The sequence below is a fragment of the Pseudomicrostroma glucosiphilum genome, assembly GCF_003144135.1.
Source record: "Pseudomicrostroma glucosiphilum strain MCA 4718 unplaced genomic scaffold BCV69scaffold_3, whole genome shotgun sequence".
In the NCBI taxonomy this organism is placed as follows: domain Eukaryota; kingdom Fungi; phylum Basidiomycota; class Exobasidiomycetes; order Microstromatales; family Microstromataceae; genus Microstroma; species Microstroma glucosiphilum.
In genome coordinates, this window is record NW_020289915.1 from 22,890 (window position 1) to 37,377 (window position 14,488).

Here is a 14,488-nt window from a genome sequence, read left to right on the forward strand (position 1 = left end):
AGGGGGACAGACCGTACTCAGGCGCTGGCGGAGTGGAGTGCCTCCCATCGAACACGCCGGAACGGAAGGGGGAGCGTCGTCATGTCGCACACCAACGATACTTCGCAAAACGTTTATATATGCAAATGTGAGAGAATCCGAGGTAACAACAGGATGAACGACAAGTGCGATTCGACACGACAGAACAGAATCCCTAGCTTCTATTCACCTCACCAGTCAAGACTGGTCTCGCCACAGCTGGCCTTCTTTTCGTCCTCATTGAGCTCCTCAAGACCCTTCTTTGCCCTCTCGGCATTCTTTGCCTCAGCGTCGACGGTCTTCTTGGGGGCCTCAATCTCGATGCCACTGCCCTTTCCGTCCTTGCTGAGGAGGTCGCTCTCCTCCTTTGCCTTCCTCAACATCCACTTCTGCGTGGCCAAGACGGCGTCGAGGGCATCCGTGTCGGGCAGCATCAGCACAACGTCTCCGTCCTCATCGACCTTGGCCTCAAAGGTCATGATCTGGTAGTCGGGGTCGTTGCAGTGACCTCCCTCCTCCTCGACGCGGTGGCTGAGGGTATAGTTCCGCTTGTGCAGCGGGCAGGAGACGTAGTCGCGTCCCTGGGCGTCCTCGCCTACCAGACCGTCCGATAGGACAAAGGCACGACGGTGGGGGCACATGTTCTGCGAAGCTCGAAGACCGCGGCCGGGCACAGAGAAGACGGCAAGCTGAGTGTCACCGTACTTGACGACGGCACTGGTAGTAGAAGACTCCTGTGGGTCCAGGTCAACGTACTTGCAAACCTTGCGCCACTCCCACTTGGCAGTCTGCGCAATGTCCTTGACGTCGAACTTGAGCGCCGTTGCCTCGGTCGGCCAGTCGGCCGGACGGTGCTGCGATCGCTGAACGACTCGCTCAGAGTGCTCTTGCGTCTCATCGGTGTTGATGAATTGCCTAAAGACCTTCTTCCTCCTAGGGTCATTGAGCAGCTCCGTCCATTCACAGTGGAAAGTACCTACGAGCTGGTCCATCTCCTCCTCGAGCTCCTGGCAGATACCGAGCTTGTCCTTGACAAGTACCTCTCGCAACTCCTTGATACCGCCGGGGTAGCCTTCAATCCATCTCGCAGTTCGAGTGAGCTTGTCAGCGGATCGGGAGTAGAGGACGATGAATCGATCAATGTAGCGGATGGCTTGGGCTTTGGTGACATCTTCGGCAAGCAACTCGGCGTGGCGAGGCTTGGCACCACCGTTGCCACCGATGAAGACGTTCCAGCCCTTTGTGGTGGCAATCATACCAAAGTCCTTGCTTTGCGCCTCGGCACACTCTCGGACACATCCAGAAACACCTCCTTTGAACTTGTGAGGAGCTCGGATACCCTTGTAGCGCTCCTCGAGCTCGACGGCGAGAGCGACCGAGTCTCCAATACCGTAACGGCACCAGGTGGATCCGACACAGGACTTGACGGTTCGCAACGATTTGCCATATGCCTGTCCGGTCTGGAAGCCAGCTGCAATGAGTCGCTCCCAGATGCTGGGCAGATCCTGCTTCTTGGCTCCAAAGAGGTCGATACGCTGTCCACCAGTGATCTTGGAGTAGAGACCAAACTCAGTGGCGACTTCTCCTAGAACCTGGAGCTGATGTGGGGTCACTTCTCCCGCCACCAGACGCGGCACGACAGAGTAAGAGCCATCACGCTGCAAGTTGGCCATGTATCGATCGTTGGTGTCTTGGGTCTGTCGCATCTGGGGTGCCATGATCCACTCGTTGTAAAGGCTGGACAGGATAGACCCGACCGCTGGCTTGCACACTTCGCATCCCAAACTGTCTGGCTTGGTTCCTACTGCCTTCATCACCTCTGGGAACGTCTTGAGCTTCTTGAACTTGACGATCGTGAAGAGGTCTGGTCGAGTCTGCTTGAAGTGCGGGCAAAGAGCATTAGACACCTCTGCTCCGGCATCCTTCATAGCCTTGTTGAAGATGGAAGTAGCGAGGGGGATACAACCTCCACAGCCCGTGCCACACTTTGTTGTGGACTTGATCTCTCCGAAGGAACGGCATCCGCCCTTGACCTTCTCGACAATGTGGCCCTTGCTGGTGTTGTGGCAAGAACAGATCTGAGCGTCATCGTCGAGGTCATCGCCCTCTTCTTCGCCCTCCTTCTTGGCACCCAGGATGAGCTGCGAGGGTGGCGTTTCCAGGAGCTTCTGCTTGTTGCACATCCCAACGAGCTTGACATAGTCCTTGACGTCACCAACCATCATACCACCAAGTAGGTACTTGCCGTCAGCGGTGAAGATATACTTTTTGTAGTGGTCTTCAAATGGGTCCCGATATGTGAGAGCCTTGACCTTGGGCTTTTCGTCTCCATCGCCCCGCTTTTGACCTCGCTTGCTGCCGGGGATGGGTCGGTTGAAGACACCTTGGTCTGCGAAGAAGTCTCCGAAACTGGCTACATCGACACCCATCAACTTCAGCTTGGTCGAGAGGTCGGGAGGGGTCATGGACCTCATGGCGTGGTGAGGACCCTCGGTCAGATTGAAGGCAAGAACATCGGCCATCTCGACTCCGGGCGCGATGAGGCCCCATGTCTCCCCATTGAAGCTGGCTGCCTCTCCAATGGCATAAATGTCCTTCTTGTTCGTAGAAAGCTTGTCATCGATGGCAAAGCCACCACGAGGTGCTGTGTTCAGGCCGGAAGACTTGGCGAGCTCATCTCGCGGCTTAATGCCGACGGCGAAGACGATCATGTCGAGGTCGTAAGGCTTATCAGGATCATTGCCGCCCTCAAGCATGATACCCTTCAATCGGTCCTTGCCCTCTTCGTCTTCCGCTGCGGGCGTGATCATGAGGTCACGGACTCGAGCTCGTAGCAACACCTCGACACCCAGGGCCCGCACCTTTTCGAGAACAAGGTTACCTGCCTCGGAGTCGAGCTGGCGCGACAAGCACCAATTGTTCCTCTCTACGATGACGGCTTGGTCAACCGTTTCGAGATCCAGCAGCGCCTTGCCGGCCTCCAGACCCAGAAGACCACCGCCTACGACGGCGGCACGACGAATCTTGTGCTTCTTGCTGTATGCGATCATCGAGTCCAAGTCTGCCAGGTTGCGGTAGACGAAAGCTCCCTCTGTCTTGTAAAATCGCTCCTTCGAGACGTAAGGGGGGAGTGCGGCATCGGACCCGGTGGCAATGACACAGACGTCATAGTCAATGGAGAGACCCTTTGATGTCAAGATTTGCTTCTTGTCTGCTTGGATCGAGAGAACCTGGTCCGACGTATGGTATGTGAGCTTCCCCGGGGCGTGCGACTTGTACCAATCTAGAGGATTGAGGTACAGTGCTTCCACCGACCGTTGCTCGAAGTATGTTGTCAGACCGACTCTGTTGTAAGCTACGTGCGGCTCCTCGCCGATACTGTGAGGGAGATGGTAGTGGTGATCAAGGTCAATGAACTGCAGTTGTAAGGTGCAGGTGCGGTGCATGCTTTGGCTACTCACACTGTCACCTCCCATTCGTCTCTGCCTCCGTCCATGTCGTACTTGAGGAGCTTCTCAACGAAGGCTACACCCACCATACCGAAGCCTACGATGACACACTTCTTGGAGTACTTTCCATTGCTGTTGCTGCCGCTGGCCTCTGCCGGCTCCGTGCCACGCATGGCGGAATCTCCCGTTGCCACAGGCGCCATGTCTTTAGTACTTGGTGGGTCTTGGTAAGCTGCTTGTGGCGTTAGCTAGCTGTAAAGAGAGCTAGAGCAGACGTGAGATGTTCAAGCTACAGAGCTAGCAGAAAGAGGGATGAAGCAAAGCCGCTGCTGCTCAAAAGGAGTCCGGTTGAATCAGCAGGTAGGGTAATCGTGATCAGGAAGGATTGATGAGAAACGACTAGCATCCCTTGCCCCTCAGATCAGCTTCACCGGTCTGCCCTCAACCCAGTCCCGCGACGCCATTGTCGCCTTGGCATCCGGGCCTTGCCTCCATTGTCAACCCGGCCTCTGCGCGAGGTCTTCGTTATCGCTAGAGTTGGCCGTGCGACTCGAGACGTTTGAAATCAACGGCTTGTGTGCATTGCCCCGAATTCCCCCCACCCCGCCCCGGCCGGAATCTGCAGACGAGAGAGTTCCGGCCCCTTTTGCTCCGCGATCCACGATGGCCGCGTCCTGAAGTGCCCTCGCTTGCTTATCTCCCATCCTTGGCCCGCGCAGAAAACTCAGACGCCCTCAGCGTCTCCTTATCTCGACTTCGATCGCTGAGAGGCGGAGTCTCAAATAAAGCCTCCGGAATTGTGAATTCTTATCTCTTTTTTTGGCGTCAGCGCACCTCAGACCTTGCCACCTTTACCGGCCTGGACCCGCCCTGGAGCCGTCTACATGGTGTCTCTGCTGCCGCCACTTGGCCTCACCTCCGACTATGAGAGCTTGCTGCAGCTGAAGACTTTGGACTCGCGTTCTCGGTGCGATGACAGTGGGGCCAGAGAACAATTGATCGTGGTGTCCATGAATTGCTGCGTGATGGCGAGCCCCGCATCGCCGGTGTCGCCGGTGATTGACGGAAAAAGAGCAGCGGATGTAAGGTGGGTGGGTGGGATGCAGGGACTGACGCAGTACAAACGCCCTTGCAGTAGACCGTGCCATTGCTTTTCACATCGATGCGCACCCAAAGGCCGAGAAGGAATCGGAGGTCGTAAGAAGGTCCAGTGCAACCGAGTCCGACGTAACCCAGCCCGGCACATATCGTCTCGGCAGAGTGAAGAAAGGATCGATAAGTGTGTTCCTAATCTCACCAGCTGGTGTGGCTTACCTTCCCGACCATTAGGCTTTTTAACCTCTTCGTAACTTGTACCTGTCTTTCCCACCATCCCCTCTTTTTCGCAACTCTCGCTCCTCTCCAAGTCAAGACTCTTCGACATACGAGCGAAGACAGGAAGACATACCCTCCTCCGCTGGGCCTGATCTCTCGCCAACCTACCTATACCCAGTTGCTTATACTTTAGTATGTCTGCCTCTCCGAACAACACTGCCGCACCGGCATATGCCGGCAATGACGACATCCGACCCCAGAACGAGAAGTCGGGTTCTCTCTCTTCGCAAGAGCATGAGCAGCCTGGACAGCCGCGCGGTACCACTGGTGAAGCCACCGTGGGTGCCTACGTTTCTGACAGCCAGAAGCAGGCTCAGGCTGGACTTTACCCCTTCAAGTGGTCTTCGCTCTACAAGCCTGCCGTTGTGAACCCCATCAATGGCAAATCTCATACGTTCAACATCCTGCGCTTCTGGGACCCCTATGCCACTGCCTTCTGGCTGGCTACCCTTGGTTTCTTCGTTGCCTTCTTCGGTTGGTTCGCAGCTGCCGCTCTCATGACTGAAGCCATCAAGGCAGACCTCAAGTTGACTACCGACCAAGTCGCCAACAGCAACTTGGCCTCTCTCGGTGGTACAGCTATTGTGCGAGTCTTCTCAGGCTACTTTGTGGACCGCTACGGTCCCCGCAAGGTCATGTCCGCGCTTCTCACCATCGGTATGATCCCGACGGCACTGATGCCCACTGTCTCAAACATCGGTGGTCTGGAGACGATTCGATTCTTCATCTCCATCCTGGGTGGTACCTTTGTGCCTTGCCAGGCTTGGACCACAACCTTCTTCGACAAGAACATCATCGGTACTGCCAACGCCTTTTCCGGTGGTTGGGGTAACCTGGGAGGTGGTGTCGTTCCCTCTGTCATGATCGGTCTCTATGACAGGCTCCGCGATGATGGATACACTTCGCACCTGGCTTGGCGTTTGTGCTTCGTCATTCTTCCTGTTCCCATGATCATCTGCACCGTAGCCGCTATCATGATCCTCGGCAAGGACCACCCCACCGGCAAGTGGTCCAACCGACACCAGCTCGCTGGAACGGCGTACGAAGTCGCCCACGGCCGTGAGGTGCACCTCGACGCATCCGAGATCCGCGAGCAGGAACGTCTTCGCACTCAAAATGCAGGCGAGCTCGGCTCCAACGAAAAGATGGTCACTTCAAAGGCACCTGCAAAGGCCTCGGACTTCTCCGATGTCAAGGACGGCCAGACCTACGATCTCGTTGACACCGCTGTGTCTGAGCCCCTCACTCTCAAGACTGCAGGCAAAGTCCTGCTCGATCTGCGCGTTTGGATGATTGCCATCTCCTACATGATGTCCTTTGGAGCCGAGACTGCCCTCGACGCTGCTCTGCCCCAGCTCATCTATGCCCTCTTCGCAAGCCCCACCTTCTCCGCTGCTGATGCTGCCTACGTCTCCTCCACCTATGGTCTGCTCAATTTGTTCTTCCGACCCCTCGGAGGTATCATTGCTGACCTGCTGTACAGGAAGTTCAAGCCTATGGGCTACGGTCTGCGTGCCAAGGTAGTCTTCACCCTTGTTTGCAACGTCCTCCAAGGACTGATGCTCGTCGGTCTCGGCCTCTACACCAACAGCACCGGCGTCTCTCTTGGCGGTGTCATCGGCTTCCTCGTTGCCATGGCCATCACTGGCTTCATGGCCAACGCAGGAGCATACTCCGTCTATGGTCACCTTCGACCTCAGAACATCGGATTCGTCGCTGGTCTTGTAGGCGCAGGAGTGAGTGGATCCTTTTCTTGACCCCTGTGGACACGATTGCTTTTCGACCCGTACAGTACTGACGCGCATTTGCCTCTTTGCCTCCTTCCTCTCCTTTCCCTCCCTTCTCATTGCTTCCCGTCCAACCTTCACCCTTTGTCGCTCGTTCGGTACACTAGGGGTGAGTAATGGCTGACCTCGAATCGACACGCGCGACACGCGCGACATATCGACACGCGCACCGTACTGACACGTCATCCCCTCTTTCTCCACCAATACTCCTCCGTTTTTCCTCATTCAACTTCGTACACCTTCCTCTCGACCTCCTCTATCATCGTATATACTTTTAAACGCGTTTCTATCGGCCAATTTTAGCAACGTTGGAGGTCTTTTGTTCACTGCAATCTTCAAAACTCACCCTGGAACGAAGCCGACGAGGACTTTGGGCAACAAGTTCTGGATTGCCGGCATCTTCAACATTGCCACCATCCTGGTCTTCTCGTGGGTACCTCTGGGAGACGCTTCCTGAGAATTTTGTCACTTCAGAATCTTGGTTTTTCCGTTTTGGGCTCGAAATTTATCCTCGTAGATCCGTCTTCACTGCTGCTGCCTGCATGGCTGATCGCTGTGACTGTGATCTTGTGAATTCTGTGCCGACTCGCCTGCTAGACATGCCCCTGAAGCTCCCTTTGATCTTGTGCCTCTGATTGTGCCCTCCGGTCGTGCCACTCGTCGCGCCTCTGGACGTGCCTTGGATTACAACTTTGTTGCAACTTCCCCACGCTTGAACTCCGATCCATTTGCCACACCTTCCCACTGGCTTTTCTTAGGCGAAGCCGTCTTTTGCTCTCGTATCAGAGTTCCTTGTGCCTTACGGTCAATGTTGACTCACGCTTTCGCCAAGCACCTTGGGCGGGTGCGATCTGGCTTCGGTCGGAGCTTCAACCCGGTGCCTGGCGGGCGATATCGATCGGCTGGTCCGGGCCAAGCATTAGCCGCGCGCGCAGGCCGCCTTGACCCGGCTGGCTGCACTCTTATCTCTAAATTGAAGAATCCCGTGGCGCTCCGCTCTCGCGGGATTTTCTGGAGCCTCACCCTCACCGGGATGTGGCCACTTCTTGCAGCGATCGTCTTTGCTTGTCCAGTCCTGGCGACGATAGTGGCAAATGCAGAGAACCGGGGCATCAGAGACAAACGTGCCGCTGCCAGGCAGCCCCACACTGACAAATCGGAGCAAGCGAACCCGAAGCACCAAGTGAAATCAGTCGAAGCAGGGTGATCGCAGCGCAGCAAGGGAAGCTCCAGGGCGTCCGGACGTTCCCATTGCACCCTCCCGATCTGACCTGCTCTGACCCTGTCGCTGCCCACGCTCCCTCACCGCTGCTACCACCTAGGACCCCTTTCTCCACCCCGCCTTCGGAGCACCCTCGAGCGTGCTCACTTCCACCTGGCCAAGACTTCGTTAGCTGTGCCACAGTGTCTTCCTCCCATTGACCTACCACTCACCACACACACCAGCTGCCTACCGACCTCGAATCAAGTCTACGGAGCAGTCAAATTCTCACTGAAAAGTCATCGTCGGGATTTTGACTGCCTTGACTTGCCACTGTCTCATCCGTGGCAGTCGCAAATTCGTCTCTGACGGGAGTCTCCGACCTTCCTTCGCCGAGGAAGGTGTCGCAGGACACTCAGCTTGAGGCTGCTACGACCACCTACTCAAGCTTCTCGAAGGACCCACCTTTCCCTCTCGAATACACTCGACCATCGACGTAGTGCACAAGATGGCCCCTTCCACTTCCCCACTCCCATCCACCCGCGCCACATCACCCACCTCCTCTGCAGAGGAGCGCGAGTCCGGCAGTACCTCCTCTGGTGGCGCTACCACACCAGAGTCCGGCTCATCTCCTGCGGTGGAAAAGACTCGTTCAGAAGCAGGCGGTGACTCCAGCGCTTCAGACTCGACGGACCCCACATCCGACGAGGAGGAAGAATACGTGACAGAGTACCACAAGGACTTCCCTCCTCTGCCCGAGGAGCTCAAAGTCGAGCCTCTCCCAATCGACGCCGGTACACCCGATGCTTGGGTGCCCCGTGATGAGCGCATGGTCCGCCTCACCGGCAAGCACCCATACAACTGCGAAGCTCCCCTCGCCGACCTCTGGAATGCCGGTTGGCTCACACCGCAGCCGCTCTTCTACGTCCGTACCCACGGTGCTACTCCTCACGTCACAGCACAAGAGGCTAAAGAATGGAAGGTGAAAGTCACAGGTCTTGTCAAGAGGCCGATGGAATTCACCATCGATGACCTGAAGCGTCTCTTCCCCACCGTGTCGGTGCCCATCACATTGGTGTGCGCCGGAAACCGACGTAAAGAGCAGAACATGGTCGCCAAGGGTCTGGGATTCAATTGGGGCTCGGCAGGAGTCTCCAACGGTATCTTCACCGGTGTCTACCTAGCCGACGTCCTCGACTACTGCAAGCCCATTCGGCCCATCGGCGCTTTCCCCTACGACCGCGACGTGCCAGGTCGAGCACGCCATGTGTCCTTTGAGGGCGCGGACGAACTGCCAAAGGGCAAGTACGGCACCTCTCAACGTCTGCTTTGGGCACGCGACAGGAGCAAGTCTATGCTCCTCGCGTGGGGTCTCAATGGTGAACTCCTCTCGCCGGACCACGGCTATCCGCTGAGACTAGTCGTGCCTGGACAAATTGGAGGTAGGATGGTCAAGTGGCTAGAGACCATCGAAGTGAGCGATAAAGAGTCGCAAGCCTACCTGCACTTCAAGGACAACAAGGTGCTACCCGCCTCGGTGTCTGCGGATGAGGCTCGTTCTGAGGAAGGAGAGCACTGGTGGACAGATCCAAAGTATATCATCAACGAGCTCAACACAAACGCCTCCATTACTGTCCCAAATCACGATACGACAATACCTCTTCCAGCTGAGGGAGAGGACGACACTGCCATGACAAAGATCTGTGGATACGCATATACTGGCGGTGGTCGCCGTGTTCACCGAGTGGAGCTGTCATTGGACGACGGTGCAACTTGGGAGTACCCAGCCAAGCTCATCTATCCCGAAGACAAGTACCGCGAGATGCCACTAAAGAAGCACCCCTTCTACGGCACCCTCGACCTCAGCGAGACGGAAATGTCCTTCTCGTGGTGCTTCTGGGAGCACGAGATCAAGGTCTCCCGTCTCAGAGACTCTCCTGCTAGCTGCCTCTCCCTGCGTGCCACCGACGAGTCACTACATGCCATGCCCGACCGTCTGATCTGGAATGCTTACGGTATGATGAACAATTGTCACTTCCGTGTCGGTATCCACAACGAGAATGGCAAGCTGAGGTTCGAGCACCCCACCCTGGCTGGTAATGCCACTGGTGGATGGATGGGCAGGGTCAATGAGGAGGGAGGAGACCCCCGCCACCCCATCTTCAACGAGGCCGCGGCTGCTGCAGCGAACACTGCCGACAAACCCAAGAAGGAAAAGGTGGACGTGCAGGCTATGATGATGAAGGACGAGAAGAAGGACATCATCATCACTGCCGAGATGCTCAAGGAGCATGCCAACGAAGACACGCCCTGGTTCATCGTCAATGGTCACGTCTATGACGGCACGCCCTTCCTCAAGCTGCACCCAGGTGGTGGCGAGTCGATCACACTCGTGGCTGGAGAAGATGCCAGTGAAGACTTTATGGCCATCCACTCGATGGACGCCAAGCGCCAACTGTCCGAGTTCCACGTCGGCAAGCTCGCAGAAGGCGCTCTGGAGGGTGCTGCCGACGTCGTGGAGGGCGCAGAGCCGTCCAAGGTGTACCTCAATCCCAAGCAATGGAAGAAGAGCAAGCTCATCAGCAGGACAGAAATCTCCCACGATTCGCGTATCCTACGCTTTGGTCTGGACTACCCAGAGCAGGAGCTGGGTATGCCCACGGGTCAGCACGTGTACATGCGTGTGAAGCCTGAAGGCAGTGAAGAGGTAATCCAGCGTGCCTACACTCCCTTCTCTGACAATTCCCTCATCGGTGCCATCGACATTCTCATCAAGGTGTATATGCCCACCAAGGACTTCCCCACGGGAGGTAAAATGACTAGTGTCCTCGAGAAGATGCAAGTAGGCGATGAGTTGGAACTCAAGGGTCCGCTCGGTGGCTTCACTTTCATGGGCAAGTCAATGGTGAGGTGGAAGGGCAGGGAGCGAAAAGTTCGCAAGATGGCCCTCATCTGTGGTGGATCCGGTATTACCCCCATCTGGAGCACCATCAAGGGTCTCATCGACTGTGAAGAGTCCAAAGAGACAGAGTGCTGGATGCTAAACGGTAACCGTACAGAGGCAGACATTCTCGCAAAGGAGCACATCGATGCCCTCCGGGAGCGCTTCCTGGAACAGGGCAGACGCTTTGACATCTGGCATGTCCTGTCGGGCAAGACGGCCGACGACTGGAACGGGGGTAGAGGAAGGATCAATGTCGATTTGATGAAGAAGCACCTCCCGCCCCCGCCAAAGAAGAGGGAGAGCGACGATGAGGAGCTAGAGGACACGCTGGCCCTCGTCTGTGGTCCTCCGGCGATGGAGCACGCCGTCAAGGAGGGACTGGCAGAGTGCGGGTGGGACGTACCCAACACCGTCGTCTTCTTCTAGCCTGGTCTCCCCTTAGACGAGTTCCTCTTTCCCTTCAGCATTGTACCTTTCCTTTCCCCTCTTGCATTTTGCATGCGGAATCATCCTTTCCAGCTCTTCAATCCTCACACTCCTCGTCATGTAACTTTGCATTGTTATCGTATTGGCTCTTCCCCTTCTTCCACCTCTTATACATAGTCTCTCTGGATATCTCTCTGTCGCTTGCTTGCGACTGTTAATTGTACTTCATTTCTCGTCCTTGCCAGGGTGATTTTCATTTGTATATCACGGCCTCGCGAGCGCCTGTGCAACTCCAATGCGATTGACCAGCGCCGTGCCTAGATCATCGCAGACACGAAAGGATGGTCTTTGATGTACTCTGCCCCGTACTCGTCATACATCTCCCGGGTCTACGAAAGGCGAGAGGAAAGTCTAATGTCAGCGCCTGCTCCTCAGTCTCCCTCGCTGCCCCACTTCATACTCACCACACTAGCCTCCTTCCTCTCCTGTCCGCGCTCTAAACACCACCTCGCCGTCCCCCTCCAAGCGTCGAATCGCGGGTCGTTCGCCCTCCTAACGCGCACGGCAGATCCATACGGCGTTGTGGGCAAGAGTGCCACAAGGGAATTCTGCAGGCGGGTGTCCAGGTTGGGGTAGAGTGTGTGGCGACCTGTGAGGAAGATGTTCTGTGCGACACGAGGAGGAGAGAGTGCGAGAGGCTGTTAGTGGGTGGGAAAGGCGCGCCTCCGACTCTGACGACGGTGCGACTCACGCTGACCATTCTTTCCCTCACACCGCCATCCTCCGGGAAGCCTTTCACCACCATCTCAACGATCTCGTCCAGCCCAGCCTGGTCCACCCCAGCCAGACTGGGCTGGAAGAAGACTTCCGCAACTCTAGCCCGCTCGACATTGAGCGTGATTTGATGTTGCTTGGCCAGCTGAGCCAGCTCCGCCTCCTCATCCAGCTCCTCTTCCGGCTGCTCGTCCGTCTTTTGACCATTCTTGGTGCTGAAAGGATTGACAGGCTTCTCTTCGTAGCCTTCCGGTGTGCCGCCGAGGAACGTCCTCGTGAGCGCCCTCTTCCGTGCAATCCTAGCCGCAAGGGTCATGTCCCTGGTGAAGCCAGCATCAAACTTCAAGAGGTTCTCTTCGAGATCAACGAGAAGGTCTTCGTCTTCCTCCTCCTCGTCTGAGTCCTCTGCTCCCTGAATATCTCTGTAGATAGCCCAATCTTCGTCGTTCTGTCCAAAGCCGTCATCCTTCTCGGCTCCATTCGCCCCTGCCCGCTTCCTCTTGGCGTTTCGGGAGCCGCCTCCGGGAGGGGATGCTCTGTCGCCTCCCGGACCGTCAGAAGCTAGAGATGCAATGTTTTTCATCCGTTGTTGGGCTGCGAGAGATTTGCGGTCAGATAGAAGCTCCTTCTTGCGTTTGCGCTCCTTCATGCGCTCGATGACGTCCTGTATGGATTGAAAGCGTGTCAGGTATGTCCGCGACCACAAGGTGCTGCTCCTACACTCACCTCGTACTCTTTTCTCTTCTCCGCTGCCCAGCCCTCTGGATCATTCGTTCTGCGCGCCTCATCTGCTTGAATCCGTTCGGCCTCGATCCGCCTTTCCTCGAGCTTCTCAGCCTTGACTCTCATCCTGGCGTCATAGCCCGCCTTCATCAACCTCTGCCTCCTCTTCTCCTTGATCTGCTCTTCTGTGAGCTCGTGATCTGGCACTTCCACCAAAGGGAAGGTCGGAGGTGCTTCTGGCTCCAAGGCTGTGTCGTCTTCGACCTGATCGCGTCTTCGCGAACGCTTGACGGCGGTCGAGAGCTTCTTCTCCTCCTTCTCCATGTCTTGCTCAGTGTCGTAGCCGGCGCTCTCCAAGCGTTTCTGTGGGCGCGGCAAATGAGGCATGATGTGAGCTTGGTCATTCTTAGGATAGCAGTGCGACAGCATCGTATACTCACCTGCCACTCAGCTTTGCGCTCTTTCCCCTTCCAATCTTTGAGCTCGGCGATCCTCCTGAGTTGCTCCTCCTTCTCTCCAAGCTTCTGCAGTCGGTTCTTCTCAGTCATGTCGCGTAGTCTCTTTCCCGCCTCCTTTTTCCTCTCTTCCCTCTTCAGCCTCTCCTCCTCGCTGAGCTGATTTCGCTTGCTACCCTCTGGAACCACAAAAGGTATTTGTACGGTCTGTCCCTCAGACTGTAGCTTCCTGAGGTCGGAGAGCGAGGCGATGTGAGAGTGATAGTCCTGCGGGTGCGAGTACAGAAGGGATGGCGTCTCGAGGAGGGAGGAGCTCTGCGAGGCGTTGAGTCGAACAGGGAAAGCGGGATACTTGAGCTGGAGGAGACGCAAGAGGTAGTCGGAAGCCTGGGAACCGCCCCAATTCATTCTGGAACAGGGGTAGGACAGAGGGAGTCAGCATGAAGAGAGGTCCACTGTCTCCTGAACTCAATTGTTGCTCACCTCTTGGCATTGCCGAGAATGCCCCTGCCTCCAATCATGGGTACAATGGTTGTACTAGAGGTTCCGCTACTGACAATTACTCCTTCAGGCCCAATGTCATTGGCATACGCTGCAAAGAGCGAGTCTAGTCCATATGATACCTCGGGGACACCGTAGGCCTCGAACAAGAGCTCGGAAGTGAGTCCTCTGCAATACCCGGGATTACACATAGGCTCGCTAAGGACAATGGGATGGTCAACATTGCCTTCCCTGCCTTCGGGGCTGGAGATGCCCAGCTTGCTAAAGGTGAAGTCGAGGACATTTTCCAGTACGTCTTGGGCTACGATGAGACCTCCTTCTGTGGGACCACGAGCCTTAGACCGCGACTCGGTGTCTAGGCTTGCTTGTGGCCCTACGAGAAGCACCTGAGCATTCCTGCGCCGATCGCGGTATTTTGACACAATGGGGGGGAAGTGGATTGAGGGCGGTGAAGAGTAGCGAGAGTAGGCCGAGGAGGAGGAGGAAGAGGAGGAAGAGACAGACACGGCAGCAGTAGCGAAGCCGGCCCGCAATTCAGAGGAGCCTGGTACACAAGAAGAGGAGTTCGTGGAGCGGGTCTGAAAGTGTCAGCATCTCTACCGTCAGAGCTCATGCCTGTCAGCTGCAGTCCGTAGCTCACCGTGATCAATGACGATGGGGACCCGATCCCTGTAGTCTGCTCCTGCGAGGTATCCCTCTGGCGTTGCAGGGAGGGGACTGGGCGCAGACTCGGTGAGGTGGACCAGTGGAGACTGCGTCATGGCGGTATACGAGGACGAGGGGCGGAGAGAGGATATGCTGATGCTCACGACGACGACGACGACGACCGCGGTAAC

The 14,488-nt window shown here is 56.4% G+C and overlaps 4 protein-coding genes across 4 annotated transcripts; 2 read left to right on the forward strand and 2 right to left on the reverse strand.

Moving 5' to 3' along the window:
* Positions 1 to 137: 137 nt before the first annotated feature.
* BCV69DRAFT_267238 (putative nitrite reductase) lies at positions 138 to 4,032 on the reverse strand. Its single transcript, XM_025490825.1, has 2 exons — positions 3,480 to 4,032; positions 138 to 3,396 (listed from the first exon to the last, which is right to left on the reverse strand). The coding sequence occupies exons 1-2, from the start codon at positions 3,668 to 3,670 to the stop codon at positions 210 to 212; spliced, it is 3,378 nt and encodes a 1,125-aa protein (XP_025349249.1). The 5' UTR covers positions 3,671 to 4,032; the 3' UTR covers positions 138 to 209.
* Positions 4,033 to 4,116: 84 nt separating this feature from the next.
* Positions 4,117 to 7,160, forward strand: BCV69DRAFT_289502 (MFS general substrate transporter). Its single transcript, XM_025493671.1, has 3 exons — positions 4,117 to 4,558; positions 5,093 to 6,560; positions 6,943 to 7,160. Exons 1-3 carry the CDS (start codon positions 4,352 to 4,354, stop codon positions 7,083 to 7,085), a joined length of 1,818 nt encoding a protein of 605 aa, XP_025349250.1. The 5' UTR covers positions 4,117 to 4,351; the 3' UTR covers positions 7,086 to 7,160.
* A 1,177-nt stretch (positions 7,161 to 8,337) lies between these two features.
* BCV69DRAFT_286616 (hypothetical protein) lies at positions 8,338 to 11,199 on the forward strand (the record flags this gene model as incomplete). The annotated part of the gene is made up of 2 exons (XM_025493528.1): positions 8,338 to 8,494; positions 8,558 to 11,199. 2 exons carry the CDS (start codon positions 8,338 to 8,340, stop codon positions 11,197 to 11,199), a joined length of 2,799 nt encoding a protein of 932 aa, XP_025349251.1.
* A 317-nt stretch (positions 11,200 to 11,516) lies between these two features.
* BCV69DRAFT_246344 (actin-like ATPase domain-containing protein) lies at positions 11,517 to 14,413 on the reverse strand (the record flags this gene model as incomplete). Its single annotated transcript, XM_025490201.1, has 7 exons — positions 11,517 to 11,588; positions 11,667 to 11,864; positions 11,951 to 12,637; positions 12,700 to 13,059; positions 13,137 to 13,560; positions 13,635 to 14,196; positions 14,293 to 14,413. 7 exons carry the CDS (start codon positions 14,411 to 14,413, stop codon positions 11,517 to 11,519), a joined length of 2,424 nt encoding a protein of 807 aa, XP_025349252.1.
* Between the last annotated feature and the right edge of the window lie 75 nt (positions 14,414 to 14,488).